This window comes from Phasianus colchicus, chromosome Z (genome assembly GCF_987193195.1).
Source record: "Phasianus colchicus chromosome Z, bPhaCol1.hap1.1, whole genome shotgun sequence".
Lineage (NCBI taxonomy): Eukaryota > Metazoa > Chordata > Aves > Galliformes > Phasianidae > Phasianus > Phasianus colchicus.
Genome location: NC_143476.1, coordinates 24,867,072 through 24,890,244, shown reverse-complemented (window position 1 = coordinate 24,890,244; position 23,173 = coordinate 24,867,072). Strand labels below are relative to the sequence as shown.

General features: G+C 42.3%; 1 protein-coding gene across 4 annotated transcripts in view; it reads left to right on the top strand.

Moving 5' to 3' along the window:
• The window catches only part of ABCA1 (ATP binding cassette subfamily A member 1), a 91,458-nt gene extending 68,866 nt beyond the window's left edge, over positions 1 to 22,592 (top strand). For 3 of the 4 annotated variants that reach the window (XM_090132133.1, XM_031607730.2, XM_090132135.1), the window contains 30 exons: positions 123 to 262; positions 1,623 to 1,760; positions 2,302 to 2,522; positions 2,986 to 3,058; positions 3,539 to 3,741; positions 4,454 to 4,502; positions 5,374 to 5,487; positions 5,835 to 5,986; positions 6,667 to 6,791; positions 7,207 to 7,305; positions 8,352 to 8,538; positions 8,693 to 8,787; positions 9,226 to 9,258; positions 9,830 to 9,935; positions 10,695 to 10,769; positions 11,200 to 11,369; positions 12,069 to 12,246; positions 12,806 to 12,921; positions 13,009 to 13,153; positions 14,398 to 14,521; positions 14,888 to 15,017; positions 15,142 to 15,262; positions 15,426 to 15,488; positions 15,945 to 16,051; positions 16,458 to 16,599; positions 17,691 to 17,825; positions 18,423 to 18,526; positions 18,654 to 18,746; positions 18,915 to 19,158; positions 19,364 to 22,592. In XM_090132133.1, the coding sequence (XP_089988259.1) occupies positions 123 to 262; positions 1,623 to 1,760; positions 2,302 to 2,522; positions 2,986 to 3,058; positions 3,539 to 3,741; positions 4,454 to 4,502; positions 5,374 to 5,487; positions 5,835 to 5,986; positions 6,667 to 6,791; positions 7,207 to 7,305; positions 8,352 to 8,538; positions 8,693 to 8,787; positions 9,226 to 9,258; positions 9,830 to 9,935; positions 10,695 to 10,769; positions 11,200 to 11,369; positions 12,069 to 12,246; positions 12,806 to 12,921; positions 13,009 to 13,153; positions 14,398 to 14,521; positions 14,888 to 15,017; positions 15,142 to 15,262; positions 15,426 to 15,488; positions 15,945 to 16,051; positions 16,458 to 16,599; positions 17,691 to 17,825; positions 18,423 to 18,526; positions 18,654 to 18,746; positions 18,915 to 19,158; positions 19,364 to 19,504 (3,823 nt within the window). In that variant the 3' untranslated portion in view covers positions 19,505 to 22,592. The remainder of the gene's footprint in view (positions 1 to 122; positions 263 to 1,622; positions 1,761 to 2,301; positions 2,523 to 2,985; positions 3,059 to 3,538; positions 3,742 to 4,453; positions 4,503 to 5,373; positions 5,488 to 5,834; positions 5,987 to 6,666; positions 6,792 to 7,206; positions 7,306 to 8,351; positions 8,539 to 8,692; positions 8,788 to 9,225; positions 9,259 to 9,829; positions 9,936 to 10,694; positions 10,770 to 11,199; positions 11,370 to 12,068; positions 12,247 to 12,805; positions 12,922 to 13,008; positions 13,154 to 14,397; positions 14,522 to 14,887; positions 15,018 to 15,141; positions 15,263 to 15,425; positions 15,489 to 15,944; positions 16,052 to 16,457; positions 16,600 to 17,690; positions 17,826 to 18,422; positions 18,527 to 18,653; positions 18,747 to 18,914; positions 19,159 to 19,363) is intronic. The other variant, XM_031607731.2, reaches the window with a different exon arrangement.
• Positions 22,593 to 23,173: the final 581 nt, after the last annotated feature.

The window sequence follows — 23,173 nt, the reverse complement described above, 5'->3', positions numbered from 1 at the left end:
GCTTTCTACAAACTCAGTCTTAAAAGATGTTTATCTAAGCAAACAAATATGCTTTGTGTAGTACTAATGCGAGGATGAATTCCAGCTCACATTTATGCCCTGAATTTGCTCTTGTTCCCTAGGCTGACTGTGGAAGAGCACATCTGGTTCTATGCTCGGCTCAAAGGGTTGCCAGAAAAGAAGGTAAAAGAGGAAATGGAGCAAATGGCAATGGATGTTGGTTTGCCTCACAAACTGAAAGCCAGGACAAGCAAACTTTCTGGTAGGTTCATCAGCTTGTACGTTTGTTAGCAGCTCCCTCAGCTTCAGAAAGGCTCTATCAGGGAGGACTTGACAGAGGCTGCATCACAGGTCTTGTTTGGATTCTCCAATCAGAAATACAGGCTACTACACAACTAGGCACTTGAAAAAATCAGCTATTTATTAAGTATCTAATCATCATATATGCTAGTAAACTTAACAATACTTATAGTATTTATGCTATCTAATACTGTAAAAAACAATTGTTTTTCTGAGTATTCTGTATTTGTTTCATTCTTGACAGGGGGCATTCCCTCTTATCATGAAATCTGTGTACCTGTAATATAGCTACCCATGATATATGTTCTCCAAATGCTAACTAGAATATTTGAGTTTTACAGGTTTAGGTGAAAGTGGCTCAGACCCTAAACTTCAAGTAACTTGACCCCTATTTCGTAGAATCTTAGAATGGTTTGGGTTGGAAGGAACCTCGAAGATCATGTAGTTCCAACCCGCCTGCTATAGGCAGGGACACCTCCTAGTAGACCTGGTTGCTCGAAGCCCCATCCAGCCTGGCCTTGAATGCTTCCAGGGAGGGGGCATCCACAGCCTCTCTGGGCTACCTGTTCCAGTGTCTCACCTCCCTTACAATAAAGAATCTCTTCTTAATATCTAGTCTAAATGTACCCTCTTCCTGTTTAAAGCAATTTCCCCTCATTCTGCTGCTACTTGCCCTTACGAAAAAATCCCTTCCGAACATTTGAACACTGTGTACTTCTTATGTTGGCTTTTTCTTCAGTTGATATCCTTTCCCTTTGTTCAGGAATACCAGGATTTGTGTATCAATCTGTCCTGGGTATCTGAGGACTTGGGACTGTTTTGTCTCTGACTCGACTATCAACACTTTTGGCTTTAGTAAGGTAGAGCAGATTGTCACAGGTTGGCTTCACGTTGAAGACCATAATATGAAGTATAATGTCACTGCTGCCTCTGACACGCTCCCACTGAAGGGGAATCTCTTGGGCACCTGTTCCTTCAGCTCAAGCTTTTAGAGACCTGCTCCAGATCCTCAAAATTTGGTTAGGCATCTGAGCAAGGAATATGGTACTGCTGATGTTAAGATACATATGATTCATTTATAAAGGGGTTGTATAGTGGTTTCCTGTAGAGGAATTGTGCCCCACTGGGGAAAACTATCCTGATGAATTAATCTTTGTCCTGCAGGTGATGAGACCCTGATGGCATAAAACCGTATCAGCACTCAGTCTTCTCAGTGCTCAATTTTGCGTTTTCCTGGAGAGCTCAATTTCCCCTGCGTTGCTCTCATTTCTGTTCTGTTCTTTGCATCAGCCTGACCCCCTCTTTCTTGTTGCATCTTTCAGGTGGCATGCAGAGGAAGCTCTCAGTTGCCTTAGCCTTTGTTGGTGGCTCCAAAGTTGTCATTCTGGATGAGCCCACAGCTGGAGTTGATCCTTATTCTCGGAGAGGGATATGGGAACTGCTTCTGAAGTATAGACAAGGTATGTGGTCTTTTTTTGTATTCCTAATGAAACAGTGTTGTGAAAAGCAAAAGAAAATCAATCTCTGATTCACAACTGTTCCCAAAATAGCAGTATGTCTTTGCAAATCCATTCTTGCCTGCACTAAGAAAGGAACAAAGAGCTTGTGGGATAAGCACATTCTGCTCTCACCTGTCCTCATTTTTTATCCAGTTCAGATCAGAACTGAACAAAGCTCCTCACTGGATTGTCAGGATACTTAAAGACAGAAATCCATGCCTTATGTGCAGCATTATCCTGCTTTATTGTAGCCGTGATTGCTGATACGGAGTTAACCTACTTCAGCTGAGTGTGGCAATGATGTGCAAAGGGTGGGGAGAATATAGTTGCGACAACATTTCAGACTCTTTTCCATGTGACTAACCTTGTTCAAACAAGCTACAACTTGAGAAACAAACCTCCCATTCAACTTCATGACAAAACCCAGATGGTAATGGCCTTTCTTGGCTTGGAAACACGAGTGTAGTTGACTTACAGCAGTGTCTCCTTTGCTTTCTTCCAGGCCGCACTATCATTCTTTCCACACACCACATGGATGAGGCAGACATTCTGGGGGATCGAATTGCCATCATTTCTCATGGCAAGCTCTGCTGCGTTGGTTCTTCTCTTTTCCTGAAGAACCAACTGGGAACAGGCTATTACTTGACCCTTGTCAAGAAAGATGTGGATTCCTCTCTGAGCTCCTGTCGAAACAGCAGCAGCACAGTGTCCTATCTGAAGAAGGTACAGCAAACTCTTCCTGGTTATACTGGTCTTTCACATGTGAAATTTTGACTTACAGGAAGCAGCAATTAAGATTTTACATACCAGAATGTATTGAAGAGAAGTCTCTTTAAAAAAAGAAGTTTTGCTTTCTTTCATAGGTTTTATGGCAGACCACATCTACTTAAAGCGTTGCATGGAATGTATGCTTCCATTATAGTTTCTTTCAAAGCCATTGTTTCCAAAGCTGCTTGGAGAGAGACAGGATAGATGGAATGCACACTTCTCTAATGCATATGCCTACTGCTGTGACTTCTTGCATGTATTTTAGTGCTATTTCAAGGACTTTACTTTCACATTCTTCTGTAGAGTATCCAGCATGCTGCAGCGTTTGCTTAGAGTTACAAAGATCATAGCATCCAGACATGCCTATTTTCTAACTAAACTAACATTTTTTACTGGTTATCTCCTCTTTTGTGACCAGGATGACAGCGTCTCCCAGAGCAGTTCTGATGCTGGCCTTGGCAGTGACCATGAAAGTGACACTCTGACAATAGGTGAGGCTTGGAAAAAGAGTATGGTATTCAGTCCCTCTGATAACACTGTTCCTTCTTTGACCTTTAACAATAGCCTTAATTTTGTCCAATTATTGTAGCGATGCAGAGGCTTACTTATCAAGATCACAGACACAGTAATTTTAAATCCATAAATGGTAACATTTTTGTCTAATAAGCCACTTTGAGTTCATTTTGACTATCGAAGATGGTATAGTTACTATACCTGCTATCAGTATATCTTGCAGGGCTGCCAGTAGCGTAAAAGATATCTCAAATTCTTCAAATAAGAGCAGTAGCTAGGCTTGGGTCCAAGCCTTTGCTGAATGTGAAAAGAACCCATATTTTCCGTAGAAATGAGTTGCTTTCCAAGGTTGTCCCATTTTGCCTCCTTCTGACAGGACCTTTTTCAGACCAAGCTCTTTTTCCACGTGATGAACAGAATAAAAAGATGAACATTACCTTTTCCTTTGGTTCTTCTAGATGTCTCTGCAATTTCAAATCTCATTACAAAACACGTCCCTGAGGCAAGACTGGTTGAGGACATTGGTCATGAGTTAACCTATGTCTTGCCATACAAAGCTGCTAAAGAGGGAGCTTTTGTCGAGCTGTTCCATGAAATTGATGACCGTCTTTCTGACCTTGGCATTTCCAGCTATGGCATTTCTGAGACCACCTTAGAGGAGGTGAGTGAGCTTAAGCTTCTTTTTTCCACTTGAACTAGGGAAAATGAATCATGGCAAAAGTAAGAAAAAGGCTGTCTTCATGTAAATATCTGCCTGTTTGTTGTGGAGCAGGCAGATCTGTACTCCTCTCCAAAATGGATTCTCTTCTGCACCATTAAAGCGTGTGCATTAAAAATGGAAATGTGATACAGGCAGGTATAGGTCCTTTGTACTCAATTGCGCTCTGCTGAGATGTCATGGGAAGGTTAGCCCCAGACTGGTTTATAATGACTGTGTAAACAGTTTTGAGGTATTTTTAGGGATACTTTGTACTGCACTTATCTGAAAGCATGCATTTTTGATATTGGAGATTGTTCTTTAGAGAAACTCAATAGCTGTAGGCCCTTGTCAGAGGACTGTGTAGGACTGTTACTTGTGACTGTTTTAACTGACAAATTTAGTACCTAAGTCTCTTTCAGACATAGGAAATAGCTTGTATTTAAGATATACTGAGAACTGATTTTGGAAAGGAGAAACAGCTGCTATGTGTTTTCAGGCTATGCTTCTGAAAGCCAGAAAGGAAGTTCATGCTCCCATAACCCAGGGAATAAATCCTGTATCTGTTCTCATGCTGCACACATCAATCTTGGGCTCTCTCATGATATTTCCTGAAGGAGTCATCACAGTATTGCTTCCCTTCTAATTTTAACTGACACTTACCATGGTCTTTCAGATCTTCCTCAAAGTGGCTGATGATAGTGGTGTGGATGCAGAAACCTCAGGTGAGTGTTGTTGTTTCCTATGGGTTTGAAGGAAACTTAAGGGAGAGATACTGTCACTTGTTTAAGCACATGGCTGACAAAGTCTAGAAATTACAGCATTAAGGTCTCAATGCAGGCTTTAGCTCCCTGGGCAGGAAAGAATCTAATGGGTGTATCAAGTGAGGAGTGTTCCTGGCCTCAGTATAACTATATTTGAACAGGTGAGTGACCTTTACATATGGAGGTGTGTCCAGCTATACAGTGACACGTGCTTTGGTGTGACAGTCCTTATTTGTGTCTGGACTGGAACTCTTCGGCAGTGAGATTTATTTTATGATCTAAGGCAGCTGTTCTTAGTATGTTTTAAGTGTGTTTGTGTACTGTTTCTTACTGCCTATTCATATGGAGAGGTTCTAGTGTTTGAGGTATTGTGAATTTGAGTGACACCATCTACTCTGAAGAGTAGGAAAAATTACTGACAGGGCCAAATCACAGTGCTGTCTGACTTTCTCTTTTTCTGAGGGTAAATCAGTGCTCTTGAGCATTTCCTGAAAAACTAACGCTAGTAAACTGTTGTTGGTGTCACGTGCATATTAAGCAAGTACTTTCCTTGAGTGAGAGCAGCCTCGAGTTTCTGTGGCTAAATAAAAATAAATAAATAAATGTCCATAGTACTGGAAGAAACTTCTAGGACAGAATGTGAAAATTGATGCATAAACCATATGACCTCGCAGCAGTCATGGTTTTAGCTTTTCCTGGATTGGAATCACTCCAACTCAGCTTCTCAATCCACAGATGGAAGGTCATGTAAAAATGAAAATGATATTGCTTTGCTTTTTCTGGTACTAATTGGAGATGAATGGAAGCAGTTCAGCTACTGCTTTATTTTCAGATGGGACATTGCCTGCCAGAAGGAACAGGCGTGCATTTGGAGACAGACAGAGCTGCCTTCGTCCATTTACAGAAGATGATGCATTTGACCCTAATGATTCAGACATTGATCCAGGTATTGCTGGTTCTCAAGCCTACTTTCTTCTTGTGAGCACTCTTTCACATTACAAATAGTGCAGATTACAAGGCTGAGAGTGACAAAGGAGTAGTGTTTTATTTGCCTTCAGAAATCATGGGCAATGCAGTATCCAGCAGTGCCTGTTCCATCCTCCTGTTAAAATTCAGAAAGATAAAGACATAAATGCTGTTCTGTGAATTTCTGTTGCTTTCTCTGCTTGTTGCTCTCTTTTTTGATAAGTGAGAGTAGTTGGTCCAGCCTTCACCTTGTTAATTCAGCACAGAAGTTCTGAGGGAATATCTCTGTGGGCTTGCAATTAAGAGTTCTTTCTTGCTTCTTGCTAGCAGAATCCAGAGAGACTGACCTTCTTAGTGGCATGGATGGGAAAGGCTCCTACCAGATGAAGGGCTGGAAGCTCTCCCAGCAACAGTTTGTGGCTCTGTTGTGGAAGAGACTGCTTATTGCCAAGAGAAGCCGGAAGGGCTTCTTTGCTCAGGTACAATCATCCAACATGTGCAAGGTTCCCTCAGGAGGGACAGCTCTGGAACACATGCTTTGTTAAGGGTTGAAAGCAGAAAGAAAACTTCAGAAGAACTCATCAACAAATCTGGTCTGCACTGACATATCTGAACAAAAAGGGGCTTGTGCAAGTGAGAATCTTATAACCAAATGGTTGCCTGCTATTCTTGCATGGGAAAGGTGCGGGTGAGGTTCAAATCCAAAGTCTCTAGCATGTGGAGGCTGAGTTGTTCAGGGCTGAAGATAAGCCTTGCCTTGGTGCCTAGAGATGCCTTGGTAAGTCACAGAATCACCAACGTTGGAAAAGACCTCTAAGATCATCCAGTCCAACCATCCACCTATCACCAGTATTTCCCCACTAACCCACATCCTTTATTATTACAATGTCTAAATGTTTCTGAAACACCTCCGGAGACAGTGACTTGACCACCAACATGGGCAGCTCATTCCAGTGCCTGACTGCTCATTCAGAGATTAAATGTTTCCTGACATCCTGAACCTCCCCTGGATCAACTTGAGGGCATTCCCTCTAGTCCTGTAGCTAAGATTTTATTTGGAAGGTAGAAAAGTCTTGAGCCATTGAATCGTTTGAAGCTAATGATGCCTCTGGCATGTTCACCTTAATAAAATAGGCTCACTCTCTCCTTGTAATTTCAGATTGTGCTGCCAGCTGTCTTTGTGTGTATTGCTCTCATGTTCAGTCTGATTGTTCCTCCCTTTGGGAAGTATCCCAGCCTGGAATTACAGCCCTGGATGTACGATGAGCAGTATACTTTTATTAGGTATGTTCCTTGTGGCTCAGAACTGATGCTAAATCCTAAAATTCTTTTCTCCTCTGCTGAATTGAGTTACTGAGTACTGAATTCCTTATCTGATTGTTTAAACTTGCTTTCTGTGATTAGCACAGAAGTACATTTTAAAGATATTGTAGTATTTTTTTCTTAAGCCTTTAAATACCTGTCTTAACTACTAGCAAAGCCATTTCAATTTCTTTATGGTGCTGTGAGTCTAGTGATACTGTGCACACACAAAAAACAAAGACGAGTGCTCATAGACCAAGTGTTTTTCATACTTTAATTTCTACCCATGTTTTTTTCCTGAGGTTTTTCACTGTGTTCTCAGCTTTGCTCTGCTGCTGTTTTTGTAGTATGCCTGTTATCCCACTGACCTGGTGATATCTCTTTGCTGAACCCATAGTAATGATGCACCAGAAGATGCAGGCACCCAGAAGCTTTTGGATGCCCTTCTCAATAAACCTGGCTTTGGAACACGCTGTATGCAGGGACACTCCATCCCGTAAGTAGAACTCAGTGCTCAAAGGAGAAGCCTGGCCTTGGCTTCTGGTCATTGAGTAGATTAAGCCAGCTTCAGGGTTTGATACTTAAACATAGCCAGGGCAAGATTTAAACCAAAAGACCTGTATTTGCATTCCCCTTTTTTTCTATTTGGGACCTTCAGGAAAGTTGCTGGCACTTAGCACGGCAAGAAAGTGAGATCTGAGTGCAAGTCCTCACGACAGAGGAGGAAAAAAGATGATAGTCTCTCCCTCAAATTACTGTTTGGTTCTGAATGAAGAATACGACCTAATAGTGTTGCTGTATGCTTTTGACTAGATATTCACACAATCTTATTTCTGACTGCACTAGAAACCCTGGTTAACACCTCCACAAATGCCAGCAGATGGCATAGAGAGCCAGCAGCGTTTGCTCTGACACTGTCTTGTTGCATGGCCTTGGGCAAATAACTGACGATGTGGATTGCTTGTGCAGATAGAATATACAGCCTGGGATAGTCTGTGCTTAGGCTGGAAGTACCACAGCTCATCATCATAGGACAGTGGAGAAGAAGGTTGGAACCCTGTGCCCTAAACGTTGACCAGTTGTGGAGAAGTAAATTTAAGCAGACATAGGAGCTGAATTAGTTGGCTGTGGGTTCTAGGAGAAGGCTGCAAATCATCTGCCCTCTGAGGCTGCCTTGAGGGAGAGCTATGTTTTGTTGCCCCTGAGGCAGAGAGGCCATCCAAGAAGCAGCTGTCTGCTGTGATCTTCTCTCAGCTCTAAGTGCAGTGTGTGCTGGGACTGAAGTAAAGCACTCTGTTTGCTGTAAGATTGAGGAGAGTATCCAGCACAACTCAGTGTTGAGCAGACTCGATCACTTTAACACTAGAATCTGTTAGAACCTGATCTTTTGTTCTGAGCTGTTTGTTTCAGTGAAGCTCCATTTGTCCTGCAGCCTGCTTCTTGTCCTGAGTACAGTGGCATCTGTTACTTAAATTACTATTAAGCAAAAGCCACCACTGTTGTTTTCAAAAGTGTATTTGCCTTGCTTCTGTCCTACCACAGAGACACTCCTTGCACTGTGGGACAAAAGGAATGGACCACTGCTTCAGTCCCAGACTCAGTCCTGGAAATCTTGAGAGGCAACTGGAGCATGGAGAACCCTTCTCCATCTTGCGAGTGCAGCAATGAGAAGATCAAGAAGATGCTACCTGTGTGTCCCCCTGGCGCAGGCGGGCTGCCACCCCCACAGGTAAGATGGATCTTAGTTGTCCTGAAGTGAGAGATGGTTCTGGAGAGCAGAGTGACTGGGTTTGGTTACTGTGGGCAGCACTGAGCACAGTCTGCCTGATTTGGTTGCTGCATTTTCTAATGGACATTCATCTCTGTTTCCCTGGTGATGCCAGCGAGAACAAGACACTGCTGACATCCTCCAGAATCTCACAGGTCGCAATATATCAGACTATCTAGTGAAGACCTACGCGCAGATCATTGGGAAAAGGTAACTGATACACACATCCTGTCTTCTGCATCTGCAACAAATACAGCTTGCTGTCAATAGGGTGCTGCATAACACAGACAGACAGGCCTGGGCAATGCATGCTTTTCAGCAGATGGCCAGTCCTACTCAGCTGAAACTATCCTAATCCATACAAGTGTTCCTGCATTCTAGTGATGACATGGCAGCTTTGGGGAACAGAGGTGACATGTCCTGAACCTTGCAGGCAGAGTGATGGATAAGTCCGGGTACATACTCAGAGACGTAGAGTCACACCCAGGTGGGACTTAGAGTGATAGAATGGTTTGGGTGGGAAGGGACCTTAAAGATATATGCCAGATGTGAGGGAGTAGCACTCTTTTCCCTGTCTGTGCCTGAAGTACTAGTAGCAGTTGTCTCTTTTTCCATATATAACATCTGCTTTCTTTTCTCTCTTGGCAGTTTAAAGAACAAAATCTGGGTGAATGAGTTCAGGTGAGTTACTGCTTTTTCTCTAACTTGTATATGTCCACTAACAACTAAGCAGTGTGCTCAAGACAGATCCACTCTGCTTCATAGTTCATTATATGTGGCTCTCAACTGTTCAGTGTCTGGGGGGCACTGTTAAGGATAAGCTGGAACAACCCCAAGGAACGTTGCTGAAAAGCCTGCTGCCTTATGTGGAGAGCAGCACCGGCTTGAAAAGATTTGCAATAGCAATATTGTTCCACAGGAGGGACTGTTTTTCCAACCAAGGGAAACAGGAAAATACCCTGCTTTGCCTGCACAGGCAGCAGGACAGCTGCATTCAATAAAGACTGTCTGTGTCATTGCAGACAGAGCATTGTAGTCATAAACTGAGTATTTAACCTCAGAAATAAGGAGCAGGATACAGCAGGGCTCAACAGCTGTGTGGAAAGATCATACTTTGCTCTTTTAGTAAGTCTGGAGACATTTGCCACAGTTATGGTGCAAAAAAAGGAGACAACTAGAGAGGGAGAAGTGGTCTTTTTTGGAGCTGAATGTGTAGTTTGGTCTGTGCTTCACACTCTATCTGTACTCCTAGATATGGAGGCTTTTCCTTGGGAGCCAGAAGTTCCCATGTGCTTCCTCCAAGCAATGAAGTCACTGATGCCATTAAACAGGTGAAGAAGATCTTGGAGCTAGCACAGGTGAGTAGCTGTTTCCATAAATCCTGATTGCACTCATGACAGAATTTTGTTATTTGGGAGATGACTTGAAAACAGTAAGAGGGGAAGAGTGTGTATGTTAGTTAGATTTCCATTCTGCCCATCAGCTGTGAGGTGAGGTTTTCCGGGCTGAGTGTTTGAGAGCAGCAAAGGCTCAGCACCACACTTAACCACACTTATCTGACACTTGCACAACATTTCTTTTTAAAGAACAGATTCTCCCTGACACCAGCTGAAAGCCAATGGAAATAATAGAAATAACAGCCACCTCCAAGTGTTTTTTGGCTGTCTTAGGGAGGACTGTCTTAAAGGAATTAACAAGTTGTTGCTAGCTGTTTTAAAACCTCACTTCACTGCTTCTGTGCAGAGTCTGTCCTACCTCAGAAAATAATCTGGGCCACTGCTTTCTTCTGAGACTGCCTCTAAGCTCCATTGTCTCTGGAAGTTACCTGCAATCCTGGTTAATATTTGTCTCTGGGGCAGAAAAGAAAAAACTAACAAACAAACAAAAAGAACAGGCCTAAGGCTGATCTCTGCTACTGGTGGGATTGCAAAAGGGTATAGGGGAAGAAGAAAGCTGTGCTTTCTTAGCCTTCTTACCACCTCTGTCTTTGAAGATACTGGCTGCAGACTTGAAAGAGTACTGTTAGAGCTGTGAAAAACCTAGTGTGATTCCCAGAGTCCAGGACAACAGGGAAGGTACTACTAAAGAAGAAGTAACTGTCTTTTTACTGTTTACAGGGGAGTTCTGGAGATCGGTTTCTCAACAACTTGGCAAGTTTCATGAAAGGACTGGACACAAAGAACAATGTGAAGGTAAATAAGCCGTCCTCACTGCTCTGCCTTCTGTTTTAAGCTCTGGTAACCTTGGGTTATTTTTAGGTAGCAAAGCCCCAGCAGTTTGCCATAGGCAATTGTGCAGACTAGAGCTCTCTACATTTAAATTATTTGCTAGTGGAGAAAATACAGATTTTATTGTTCTTGGTTTTCCTGAAATCTGTTACTCCTTTGAAGTCAGAAGTTCAAAAGGAGTTCTGTGTAGGATCAGTGGCTTTGTTTCAAGGGGCATACTTTTCCTTCCAGAAGCCTCTGATGGTTATTGGTCAAACTATATTCCAGTCCCTGAGCAAAATATCTGGAAATAGAAAGAAAGAAGTTGTAAGATAGAAATTAAAAGATAGAAGTTCAAGAGGAAAAACTGGTATACCTGATGCCTTTCTAACACTGATGTGGTGGTCTCTTGCAGGTGTGGTTCAACAATAAAGGTTGGCATGCCATTGCCTCCTTCCTGAATGTGATCAACAATGCCATTCTTCGGGCCAACCTGCAGCAGGACAAAAACCCTAGTGCTTATGGGATCACTGCCTTCAATCACCCACTCAACTTGACTAAGCAGCAGCTTTCTGAAGTGGCCCTGTAAGTCCTAACATGAATATAGTTGGGTTTGGGATAATCAGCTGGTGATTACTGGAACCTGGTGATGCGAGAAATGCTATAGTGTCATTGATGGGCAGTCAGTAGCTGATGGCACTGAGATTCTACCATGTTGGCCTTAATGTCTGTATTCTGGACAAGCTGCAGCATGTACTATTAAGCACTTACTCATAAATCAGCACTACTTTTTTACTCTAGTTTAACTCCTTACTACTCAAGGAGGATGAGTAACCAAAACATAAGAGTCAGCACTAGTTATGAAAGGGATACAGAAGTTGCTTACTCTCATTATGTAGCTTGTAGTAAATATGATCGACTGTCAATATATAAGAAAATATCAATAAATAAGTAAATATGAAACGGCCTATCTACCCTAGTAAATACATTATGTGGGAAACAAAGTTATGTAGAACAGTAGTGAGGAAAGGGGAAGGACTACTGTGTTAATGTGACCTGCAGGTTGTGGTACTGTTTTTGAGACACTTACAGGCTGTGCATATTGCCTTTACTGTACAGATGGAGAGCATCCCTGTAGTTAACATGGCCTGGTATGGTCATCCTTTACCTTGCAAAATGAGAACAGCAAAATGAGTTTCCACATTGCCCACATGAACTGCCTGATTTCATCTTGAGAGAGAGAGCACCAGCATATAAACACTTTGCTTTCCTTCTTTTTTCCAGGATGACCACGTCTGTGGATGTCCTAGTCTCCATCTGTGTGATCTTTGCCATGTCCTTTGTTCCTGCCAGCTTTGTGGTGTTCCTCATCCAGGAACGTGTCAGCAAGGCTAAGCACTTGCAGTTCATCAGTGGTGTAAAGCCTGTGATCTACTGGCTGGCCAACTTTGTCTGGGATATGGTAAGGACTGGACTATACTCCATGGCTCTTCTAAACTGTCCTCCATCCTGTGTTTACAGGGTGTCTGCTGAAGTGTAGAGTGTAGCTAGGGCCAGTAGGCACTACATTAATTCATCATGTGATAACTGTTCTGCCTTTGACTTCTGCCTTTCCTTGGGCAGTAGTTCACCTAGATGGGACAAAAAACATGAACTGAGGATGGGAGGGCAACCATAAGCTTCAGCATTAGCATCAGTGACATTTTTAATGTCACTTGAAAATATCTGCCCCAGAATGTTGGCTTGCATAGCCCTTTGCTCTGCTCATTCAAAGTAGGTTTTTCAATCTGTTGTGTCCAGAACCTGTGAGAATCTTATCAGCTACTTCTAGAGAACCAAGAAGTGTGAATTCTTATATACCACACTGTTGCTTACACATGTAATGCTGCTATGAATTTCCTCTTGTGAGTAGACTTGAGAACTCTGAAGGGTGTTGAAAAACACTGGTGCAGAGCAGAAAGATGCATTAGTTTTTTTTGTCATCTGGAAATTAATCTAAAGCTATATTTTTCACCTTCTAGTGCAACTACATCGTTCCAGCCACACTCGTCATCATCATCTTCATCTGCTTCCAACAGAAGTCCTATGTATCCTCCTCCAACTTGCCTGTGCTCGCTCTTCTTCTGTTTCTTTATGGGTAAGGGATTCCTTCTCTGCAGAATGATTAGGGAAACACTTATGTTTGGAAATGACTTACCTGATGTTGTTGCCTTTCATCTTGCAGTTGGTCTATCACTCCTCTCATGTATCCAGCCTCCTTTGTGTTCAAAATCCCCAGCACAGCATATGTTGTGCTGACCAGTGTGAACCTCTTCATTGGCATCAATGGTAGTGTGGCCACCTTTGTCCTGGAACTTTTCACCAACAACGTAAGTCTTCCCAGAAGCTCTTCACTGTCTTGTACTGATGCAGAGCAGAATTCCACATTGGTACCATGTTGCCCTGACAAATTTCCAGCTTGTTACCCTTACTGCAGTGTTCTAAATGTGTTTAAACATGTTCAGTTTGAATTGCTTGCATGTTCTTTGTAGGAGGGCAGTTTCTATCTACTGCAGGGCATTTCAAGCATTCTGGTTAGTTGTCCTCAGTTTTGCTTTCAGAGACAAATATCTTACTGACTGTATTGGGAACTTTTGCATCTCACTTCAGTTTTTTTTCCAAGGCCAGATGCCTACTGGGGAAGGTCCAAGTGTCTCTCATGCCTGTATGTAACACAAGATGCCTTAGCAGGCTCTGTTTGACACGTTAGTGGGAAGTACCTCTGAGGGAGCCCTGTAGAATTAACTTGTTGATTGCACCACCTGCCTGTGGGCATGAGGCAGCAGTCCTTGATACTGATCCCTTTTGTTATAAGGGCTATTTTATCTCAGCAGAAACATGCACTTTCTTGAAGATAAGTGCCTGACAGAACAGTAAAGTAACCACTCTTTGGGACAAGGGCAATGTGCACAAACTGAAATGCAGGAAGTTCCATACGAACATGAGAAAGAACTCTAAACTGAGGGTGACAGAGCACAGGAGAAAACTACCCAGAAAGGTTGTGAAGTCTTTTTCTCTGGAGATATTCAAAACCCATCTGGATGCTTTCCCATGTGACCTATTGTAGGGAACCTGTGTTAGCAGGAAGTTGGACTTAATGATCTCCAGAGGTCACTTCCAACACCTACAATTCTGTGATTCTGTTGTCAGCCTGACCTATGAACTAAGCCAGCTGGAAAAGGATTACAGCATCCAGTATTGGCTATAGAGGGGCTACCTACAGCCACTGAGATTACCAGTCTATGTTAGCACAAGTTCCCCATCTCCTCAACCTGTAGATTTTCTGCATGTTGCCTTTTGCAGGCCTTGCCTTTTAGACCTAACATTTGGAGAAATCTCTTCTTTGGTGTACATTGCTTGCTTTAATAGCATCTTGAGCAAGGCAGGAACACTGACTGTCTGGAGGACCTGTGGGACTGTCTCTTGGCAGAATATTTCTAATCCCTGATTTTTTGTGGGATTGCAGTGCTGCCAGCTGGCTGCAGGTGGTCATTCACAACATGACATCACATTCAGCAGGTGGTGGCTTTTCTCTGCTCAGACAGCTCACTGGAACTTAATTTTGTCTTAACAGAAGCTGAACAACATCAATGACATCTTGAAGTCTGTCTTTCTCATCTTCCCTCACTTCTGCCTTGGGCGAGGTCTTATTGACATGGTGAAAAATCAGGCGATGGCTGATGCTCTGGAGAGGTTTGGTAAGTGAAATTGTGTGAGCTTGCTCTGGACTAACACCTTTTGTTCTTCTGACTTTTCAGGAATTCAGAGTACACAGTTTGCAGCACAGAGTTTATCAGAGCTGGCAGGTATCCTCAGCTGTCCTCTTCAAGCTGTTTCAAACACCAAAGAAATCAGGCATATAGATCCCGGAACTTAGAATTGTTAGAATCCAGACGCATGGGGGGAAGATTACTAGGCTATGTGGAAGGAGTGGCTAAGATTCTGTAGAGCTGTTGTGCTCTCAGTTCTCCCACTGCCTGAATTAGTGAGCTCTGCAGGAGGAAATGATATCAATCTCCCATTGCTCTGGAAAGGTGACTGTGCTCATCTCCTCATCTTGGCAGGTGAGAATCGTTTTGTGTCCCCTCTGTCTTGGGACCTGGTGGGAAGAAACCTGTTTGCCATGGCAGTGGAGGGTGTAGTCTTCTTCCTCATTACTGTGCTCATCCAGTACAGATTCTTCATCAAACCCAGGTAGGTTGTCTGCTTCACTTTACCATGGCAGGCAGATAAAGTTTTCCTTGGTATTTGCCATGAAGGGGGAGAAGATTAAGCTCCGTCATCTTCTTCCAAGGCTTTACCATGTTGCTCTCTACAGGCCTGTCTATGCCAAGTTACCTCCTGTGAATGATGAAGATGAAGATGTAAACAGAGAAAGGCAGAGAATAATAAGCGGAGGAGGACAGAGTGACATACTGGAAATAAAGGAACTGACCAAGGTAATAGGTTTTGCATTTCTAAGACCCATTTGTGCAAAACCGTGCACTTCACCAGGAGAAGAACTGTCTGATGGCATCAAAAGGAAAGAATATTTGTAGTTTTAAATATGTACAGGTCTAGTTATAGTTCTCATTTATACTGTTGGTTTTTTTCTGGTTTCAGATTTACAGAATGAAACGAAAGCCAGCAGTTGACAGGATATGTGTTGGAATCCCTCCTGGAGAGGTAAGCTTATTTTGTCATTCTTACTGCTTCAGTATTTTTCAACTATTTAAGAGCAACACACAACACAGAGTAGAGTGAAATTAGAAGCAGGTGGTGTTCAAATTACACAAAAGCGAATGGCCTGGAAGTTGAAGCAGTTTATGTCTCAGTCTCTCTCTGCCTTTGAAGATGGCAGAGAACTCTGCAACCTTTTAGGGCTAGAGGTCAAAGCATGGCACTCTCTAAAGCTTAGCACAGACACACTATGCTGGCACTGCACTAAGGTAATGCTATAGCTTTTCCCCAGCGTGAAGATTTATGCTGAAAATGAAAGCCCAGTTTATTCAGAAAATGCACTGATTTCCTCCTCTCAAGGTTATCTTGAGAGTCAAGGCTGTTGCCTCCAGTCTTCTCCGTGATGAAAACTATAGGGCTGGATTTTGTTCTCAGTGCTTATTTGCTTTTTTATATCTCCAGTGCTTTGGACTTCTGGGAGTAAATGGTGCTGGCAAGTCATCCACTTTCAAGATGCTAACTGGTGATACAGATGTGACAGGAGGAGAAGCTTTTCTCAAAGGAAACAGGTAAAAGACAATCTTTCAGGTAAAAGATATCTTTCACTGCTTTGTCTTAAAGAAGAACCTTTGCTCCTTTCTCCTTCAACTTTCTTGGTCTTTGTTCCACTTCCAACAAATCTAAATGCTACCCCACTTTTTTCTATCTCAACTCTTGGGCCTTGGCCTTTTGCTGAGTCTACTAAAGTACTACAGCCATTTAGCACAGTGGATTTGGTCTGGTAGTCGCTTCTGAGTACCTACATGTTTCAATATCATATTTATAAAAAGAAAAGAAAAAGAGTTTGGTGAAGACAGAGTTCTAGGAATCGTTATTTGTCCACTGATTCCAGACCCATTGATTCACCTTCCTCTTTTTATCATCTCAGTGTTGTGTACTTCTAAAATCATAACTAATGGTATTCTTATTTTACAGTATCCTGTCAAACATCCAAGAAGTCCATCAGAACATGGGCTACTGTCCACAGTTTGATGCTATTAATGAACTGCTGACAGGGCGAGAACATTTGGAGTTCTTTGCACTCCTCAGAGGTGTTCCTGAGAAAGAAGTTTGCAAGGTAAACGAAAACACCATAGGATTACCCCAGTGAGAGACTGTTGCTGCTACCATGTTCATATCCCACAATACACATATTATTATAGTGATCTACTTCTTTCTGAGTGATCACACTGTATCATTAAATTGCTCCTGTTTCAGCATTCACACATAGGCTTACACTAACGGTGTAAGTCAATTAATAACAGTTTTACAGTAGCATACAGCACATTTCTCAATTTCAGTTCTTTGGGCTGGCAGCAGCTTTCACCATTTGTATCTTGGGTTCTGTAGAACTGTTTCCAGATCTGGTGTCCAAAGTATGCCCATACAGCCCTGACAGCAGTGGCAGGTGAAAACTGCAAGCTCTGTTGAGGTTTGCAGGCAGGTTCCTCTATGCTGCGCTCTGAGCACAGGGACCTGGTTCTGGTGCAAATAGTAACTGAATCTCTTTGCTAAACACGTTTTAGTTCCTAAACTAAAGCAACAAGAGGCTGACAGTTGCAGTGTGTGTACTTCTGTATAATAAAACAGATCCTCCCAATATATCTGAAGAGCTGAAATGCACAGTGGTGCCAATTGCTGTGTGTCAGGAGAGATGGTGTCCCTGCTGCAAGCCCATAGCAACTAAAAAGCTGGATAAAGCATGTACTGCTAAGACCACTACACTAGTAGTTAGCAGGGCTAGGCTGATGCTGAACTGCATGGTCATTTTTGGCCTGTGCACTGGCTGCCCAGCGCACTGGGCATAGCCCCAAGCTGCAATAGTTCAAGGAGTGTTTGGACACTGCCCTCAGACATAGGGTTTGGATTTTGTGTGATCCTTTGAGGCCAGGAGTTGAATTTGATGATCTTTGTGGGTGCCTTCCAACTCAAGACATTCTGTGATTCTATGAATCTATGCTAACAAAGCTGCAGCTGTCTGATTGTCTGGGTCCTCAGGGGCTGGTATTTATACACCTTGATCTGAGGGTTTCAAAACCTGGAGCTATGCCAGATTAAGCCTCAGATGAGTGGCCCTTCTGAAAAATCATCTTAAAGCTTGTAAGGAAAATCTCACTGTGTAGATGTTGCTGTGGTTGACTCATGAAGATATTGTACTGTCTCTTGTAGGTTGGCGAATGGGCAATTCGGAAACTGGGCCTTGTGAAATATGGAGAAAAATATGCAGGCAACTACAGTGGAGGGAACAGGCGCAAGCTCTCCACAGCAATAGCCCTCATTGGAGGGCCACCTGTGGTATTCCTGGTGAGTCTGCAACCTTAACTCATTAATGTTTTCCTCTAAAAACAGAAAAATTAGGCTCAGATGAAGATTGGCTATTTTGCGACCAACAAAATCTAAAAATGTCATCAGTCACCTAAATATAGGCAAAGAACACAGGGAATCTTTCTTTGGGACTGTTTGAGCCTATTTGAATGTATACTCAAACAATAATGTGTCTCATGGTTTCTGTTCATGAAAAAATCAGTGGAGAAGTGGAGATCTGAAACACGATGCCAAACTAGCAACAGTTAAAGCATCTTCACCACTTGCACAAATATTTTTATGCATGCAGAACATTACAGCCCTCCAGCATTTTCTTGCTCAATTTGAACTTGAACTGAGTTTAGCTTGTTTTAGAACTGACTTTTTCGATAATTGCAAAATAAATAGTGCTTCTCAGTTCTTCAAATTTTAAATTAGCAAACATGCTTTTGAGCATAAGTTGTTTTCCCATTTTAAAACTTGCTTACTGTCATCTTTTCCAATATGCATCATCAGAATGGCCAAGTCGTTTCAGAGATGAGGTATTTGTTGGTAGCATGGAACAGCATATCCTATTTTTTTGTATGTATTTTGCAGGATGAGCCAACAACAGGGATGGATCCCAAAGCACGCCGTTTCTTGTGGAACTGTGCTCTGAGTGTTATCAAAGAGGGGAGATCAGTGGTTCTTACATCTCACAGGCAAGTATCAACTCTGTTGTGTCATATTGCAACTATTGCATCTGCTGGGGCTGGATGCAAAGCTTGGCTCAGCTGCTCTGCCCTCCAACACTCCTTCCAGCACTAAGGGATTTAATTCTTTTTACAGCATGGAAGAGTGTGAAGCGCTGTGCACTCGAATGGCGATAATGGTCAATGGGCGATTCAGGTGTCTGGGCAGCGTCCAGCATCTAAAGAACAGGTAGCTATTTTGTCGTCATTTACATCACACAGAGATACAGTCAGACTTAATTCCTCATGCAGCATTCCCATTGATTTTCTGGCTATGGGAAAAGGTGCTGAATTCTAAGCTGTACGTCTGTTTCAGTGCCACTTACATGAACTGCTCTGCTGGCCTTCTTGTGTACAGGTTTGGAGATGGTTATACCATAGTGGTGCGAATTGCAGGGGCTAACCCAGACTTGAAGCCAGTTGAGGAATTCTTTGGGAATGCCTTCCCCGGAAGTGTCTTGAAGGAGAAGCATCGCAATATGCTGCAGTACCAACTTCCGTCTTCGCAGTCTTCACTGGCCAGAATATTCAGTATTCTCTCCCAGAACAAAAAGAGACTCCACATAGAAGACTACTCTGTTTCTCAGACCACACTTGACCAAGTAAGTTTTTAGTAGCCTGTGTGCCAAAACCATGGTCCTGGTGAGGTAGGAATAAATCAGCCAACTTACCTGACCTATCTTGTAAAGGCATTTCAGCAAGCTTGGTACAGAAATCCAAGACTAATCCAGAAAGGACTCAGTGTATAGAATGCTCTAAATTAGTGAAAATCCAGAGCAAGTGTGTGACATCGCCTTTTTCTTGCAGGTATTTGTAAATTTTGCTAAGGACCAAAGTGACGATGACCACACTAAGGACCTGTCATTGCACAAAAACCAGACTGTGGTAGACATTGCAATCCTTAATTCCTTTCTGCAAGACGAGAAGGTAAAAGAAAGTTGTGTGTGAGCCAATTTCAGTCAGGAAATAATGAGCAGAATGCAAACTTCCTTTGCCTGGGGATAGGTTACTCCCAAAGAAGCTAGAGGGAGAGAAACTGGACACTCTACTGATAACCATTCAATGCAATGCAATTCAATGCAATGAAAACAAAATTCCATTTTAGGGGCAGTGCCTCGTGGAGTCGTCTTGTACTGTTCTCAAGTGAAAGACTTGAATTTAGCTCATTACAGTACAACTCTGTGAAGCTGTGGTAAAGCACCCACCAGATGCTGTGGACTTTCAACCACATTGCATCTTGTCCTGTACAGTATGTTTTTACTAGGGTTGCAAAAACAGTTCATTAAGGAATAATGGCCAGTGGTTATTTATTGATATATTAAAGACACGTATGTTTTCCTCTTGTAAACATGCATGTCAGGAGTGGGAATTCCCGGGTGCTGTGTCCATTGCTGGCAATGAATGCACCAAGACAGTCAGTGGCAAGAGAAGTCACCAGCATTGTGACCTTTGTTTGTGAAAGCATACCTGACCAGCTGCTTTTCCTAAGCTGGTGTAGGTAAGTTGGTGACATATCTGGGGTCACGAAGCAGTGCTGTGCAGATGGGATGGCAAAAGATGGGCCATCGTGTCTGTACATCTACTTCAGAGTGGAGATATGCAGAACTGTGAACCCTACAAATGCACAGGATTGTCCCACCAGCATCACAACTATTAACCTACTCTGACTGGGTTTTCTTGTAGTTAAGTACTCTCCTGCTCCTTTGAGGTACTGCAGCAGCTGCATGAGCACCTGGCAGAAGGGAGTGGGTGAGAAAGCAGACCACAGCAGCAAACTCAGTAGTTGTACCAGCTGCTAATACCAAGAGCAAATTCTAAATCATGATATGCCACTCAGATATGTAATGTCCGCTCTTTAACCCCTGCTTTGCACCAGTAAGGTACCCATCATCTATAGTTACTGCTTAGCAAAAGAGTGTTGCCATTTCTGGCTTTGCCAGATAAAACTAGAAATGTAGATATTTTTTTTTTTAACAGTATTATTTATATAACTTTGAATAGGTTGGTAGCATAATTAGGGATTGAAAATGCTTTCAGTTGATCTTTGTAGCCCAAGTATTTCTTTCCTTTATGCCTGCAATGCTGTGCTTTCGTTCTCTCTATTCAGCAACAGCTATATTCATGAAGGCAGGTATCACCCTCTTGCAATTAGCTACTATCCGTACTACAAGTTGTTCACCTAAAACTTTCCCTCATGGAAGCTGATATAGTATTAGATTAATGTGCAAGTTTCTGCTTCTGTTGTGCAGTGTAGTGTCAGTTGGCAGGCGATTCCTAACTGTAGCACACACTCTTAATTCATGTGAGAAACTGCGTCAGTAAAACTCATCTTGAACAAGATAGTTCAAAAGTAGGAGAGCTATAAATGACATCAATCAAGTTGTAAAGTTTTACAAGGCCAGAATAATAGTAGAGGAAAGATTACATAGTGAGAACAAGCAATTCTTGTTCATCTTGTACAACAGCCATGGGAGAGTATGCTTTTGTTAATAAACTTATGTGCCCTTCTGTCTCGCTTTTGCATTCAGAAATAGGTTCAGTAATGTGGTATGAACCCAAGCATAGTTCCTGGGCAATTCCTGTGTGTCATGCCTCTGCCTTAATTACCTGTGCAAGTTCTGCACTTGTTTTTAATGCTCCACCATGAATGCGTCATGGACCATTTTCTTCTGTGAATGCCCATAGCAGCCCAACAATGAAGAAGAGGCTGGAGTAAGCCTTAAGATGGTTAAGTACATATTTCTAGGTGTCCTTGATAACATTGACCAATTCAGCATTTTTAATACATGGACAGTTAAATATTTAGCACAAGTCCCCAGTACCTGCTTTTGGATAATGTAATAGCTTACTACATGTTCTGCTGAAGTGCCTTTTTCATACTAATTATTTTTTATCTATCTATTACATTGCTATGGGGATAGAAAGGAGAGTGACGGGGATTGGTATACCTCACATAAAACATGCTTTGTTTTTACCTTTATGGCACCCTTACCCCTGTGAGGATGTTTGCACCAAACTTTTATGTGCAGAATAATTACCAAGCAGCTGAGCTACAGCCATGACTTTTCAACAGCAGGCTGCTCGTATGTTAAGCCATCAGTGAGACAAATGGCATGTAGTGAATACTTACCACTGCTAGAAATCATTATTGCAAATCAAAATTAAGTGAAAATCTCAGCATAGAGGCTGAAGTGAAGGGCTTAAGTTTTGCGCTGCACAGATCTAGTGCATGTAGAACTACAGTGAGTTCTAGGAGGATTCATATTTGGTCTTAAAAGAGCTGTAGTTTGCTCTTTACAACTGCTCATATAAATGACTCATTTTGCAGGAAACAACAGTGTATTTTTTAGCTTAGCTGGCCAAAAAGAGATTCTTGGTTCCTGTGTCCTGTGAGTGTCTTGCTCATAGTCTCTCATAGGTGGAAGTTTGATATCTGTGACAAAAAGAAAGACGTGGATGTTACCTGAACTGTTTCACAGCTCTAGTTTTGTTTGTAGTCGGCATAAAACAACTCTTGTGCAGATTTGTCATTGAGTAACTTCAGACAACCACTTGCTTACTCTTACTAGTTCTGCATAGGGAAAAATCACTCGATTCTTGTACAGTATGATTGTGAACCACTCTGGATAATGAAACTGCACTGAGGTGTTAACTTATTTTAAACTGTGTTACTGTTGAAATATTGCACCCTTCTTTATAGTACATTTGTATTTCAGTACAGAGTTGTTACACTTTCTCCCCATGGTTAAACCACCACTTTGTGCTTATCTTTGCCTCCTAAACTGTAGTTGGTCCTTCATTCCAAGCACTTTATGCTATCTGTAATGGGATCTATTTTTGCACTGGAATATCTGTTAACTTTGCAAAAATCTAGTGAGATTTCACAACTGAAATTTCTGAGTTAAATTCTTAAGTGGACGTTTTCATTAAAGGAAAAACATATATATATTTGTATTTGCTAATAACTGTTATGTGAAGTATTAAGAGGCACTCTAATTGCCTTGTATTAAGTAAAAAATAAAGCTGTTCTGGCACCTTTGGTGTGTAAAGTGTCATTTATGCATGTACTTTTTTGAAGAGTGCTGTTCAGAAGTTCATGTGGCCCTGTTTGTGTCTGGTGTGAACTTTCATGCATAATGTATGAGCAGGTTCTAGCATCACCAAAGATTAACATGGGGCACACCTACACGGTAGGTAAGTGAGATGGTCCAAGATTTGAAAGGCAAGCACTGCTTTAAGCTTCTACATTTACTTAATAAAAAGGGTCTCCAACAAATCGAGCAGAAGGTAATCTGTGCAATTGTCAAATTCAGCTACACAGCTTCTAGGCATCACAGACCTATCTGGATGTTAAACCCAAAGTCAGGTACTTGCCCCAGAATATTTCCATCACACAGATGCAGCCATATTGATAACTGCTCTTTGCTATAAATATTCAACACCTAATTTCACTGACAAGGCAAAATGTTGTGTTAGAGCATAAAGGTTTGAAATGCCCTTTATCTTAGCTAACATCAGATGAAAGGACAGTCGTTCAGCAGGGGGTGCTTTCATACCGGTATACACACAGTGCAACCAACTTCACAGCCTGTGCAACCTCTGTTCTGCTGCTACACG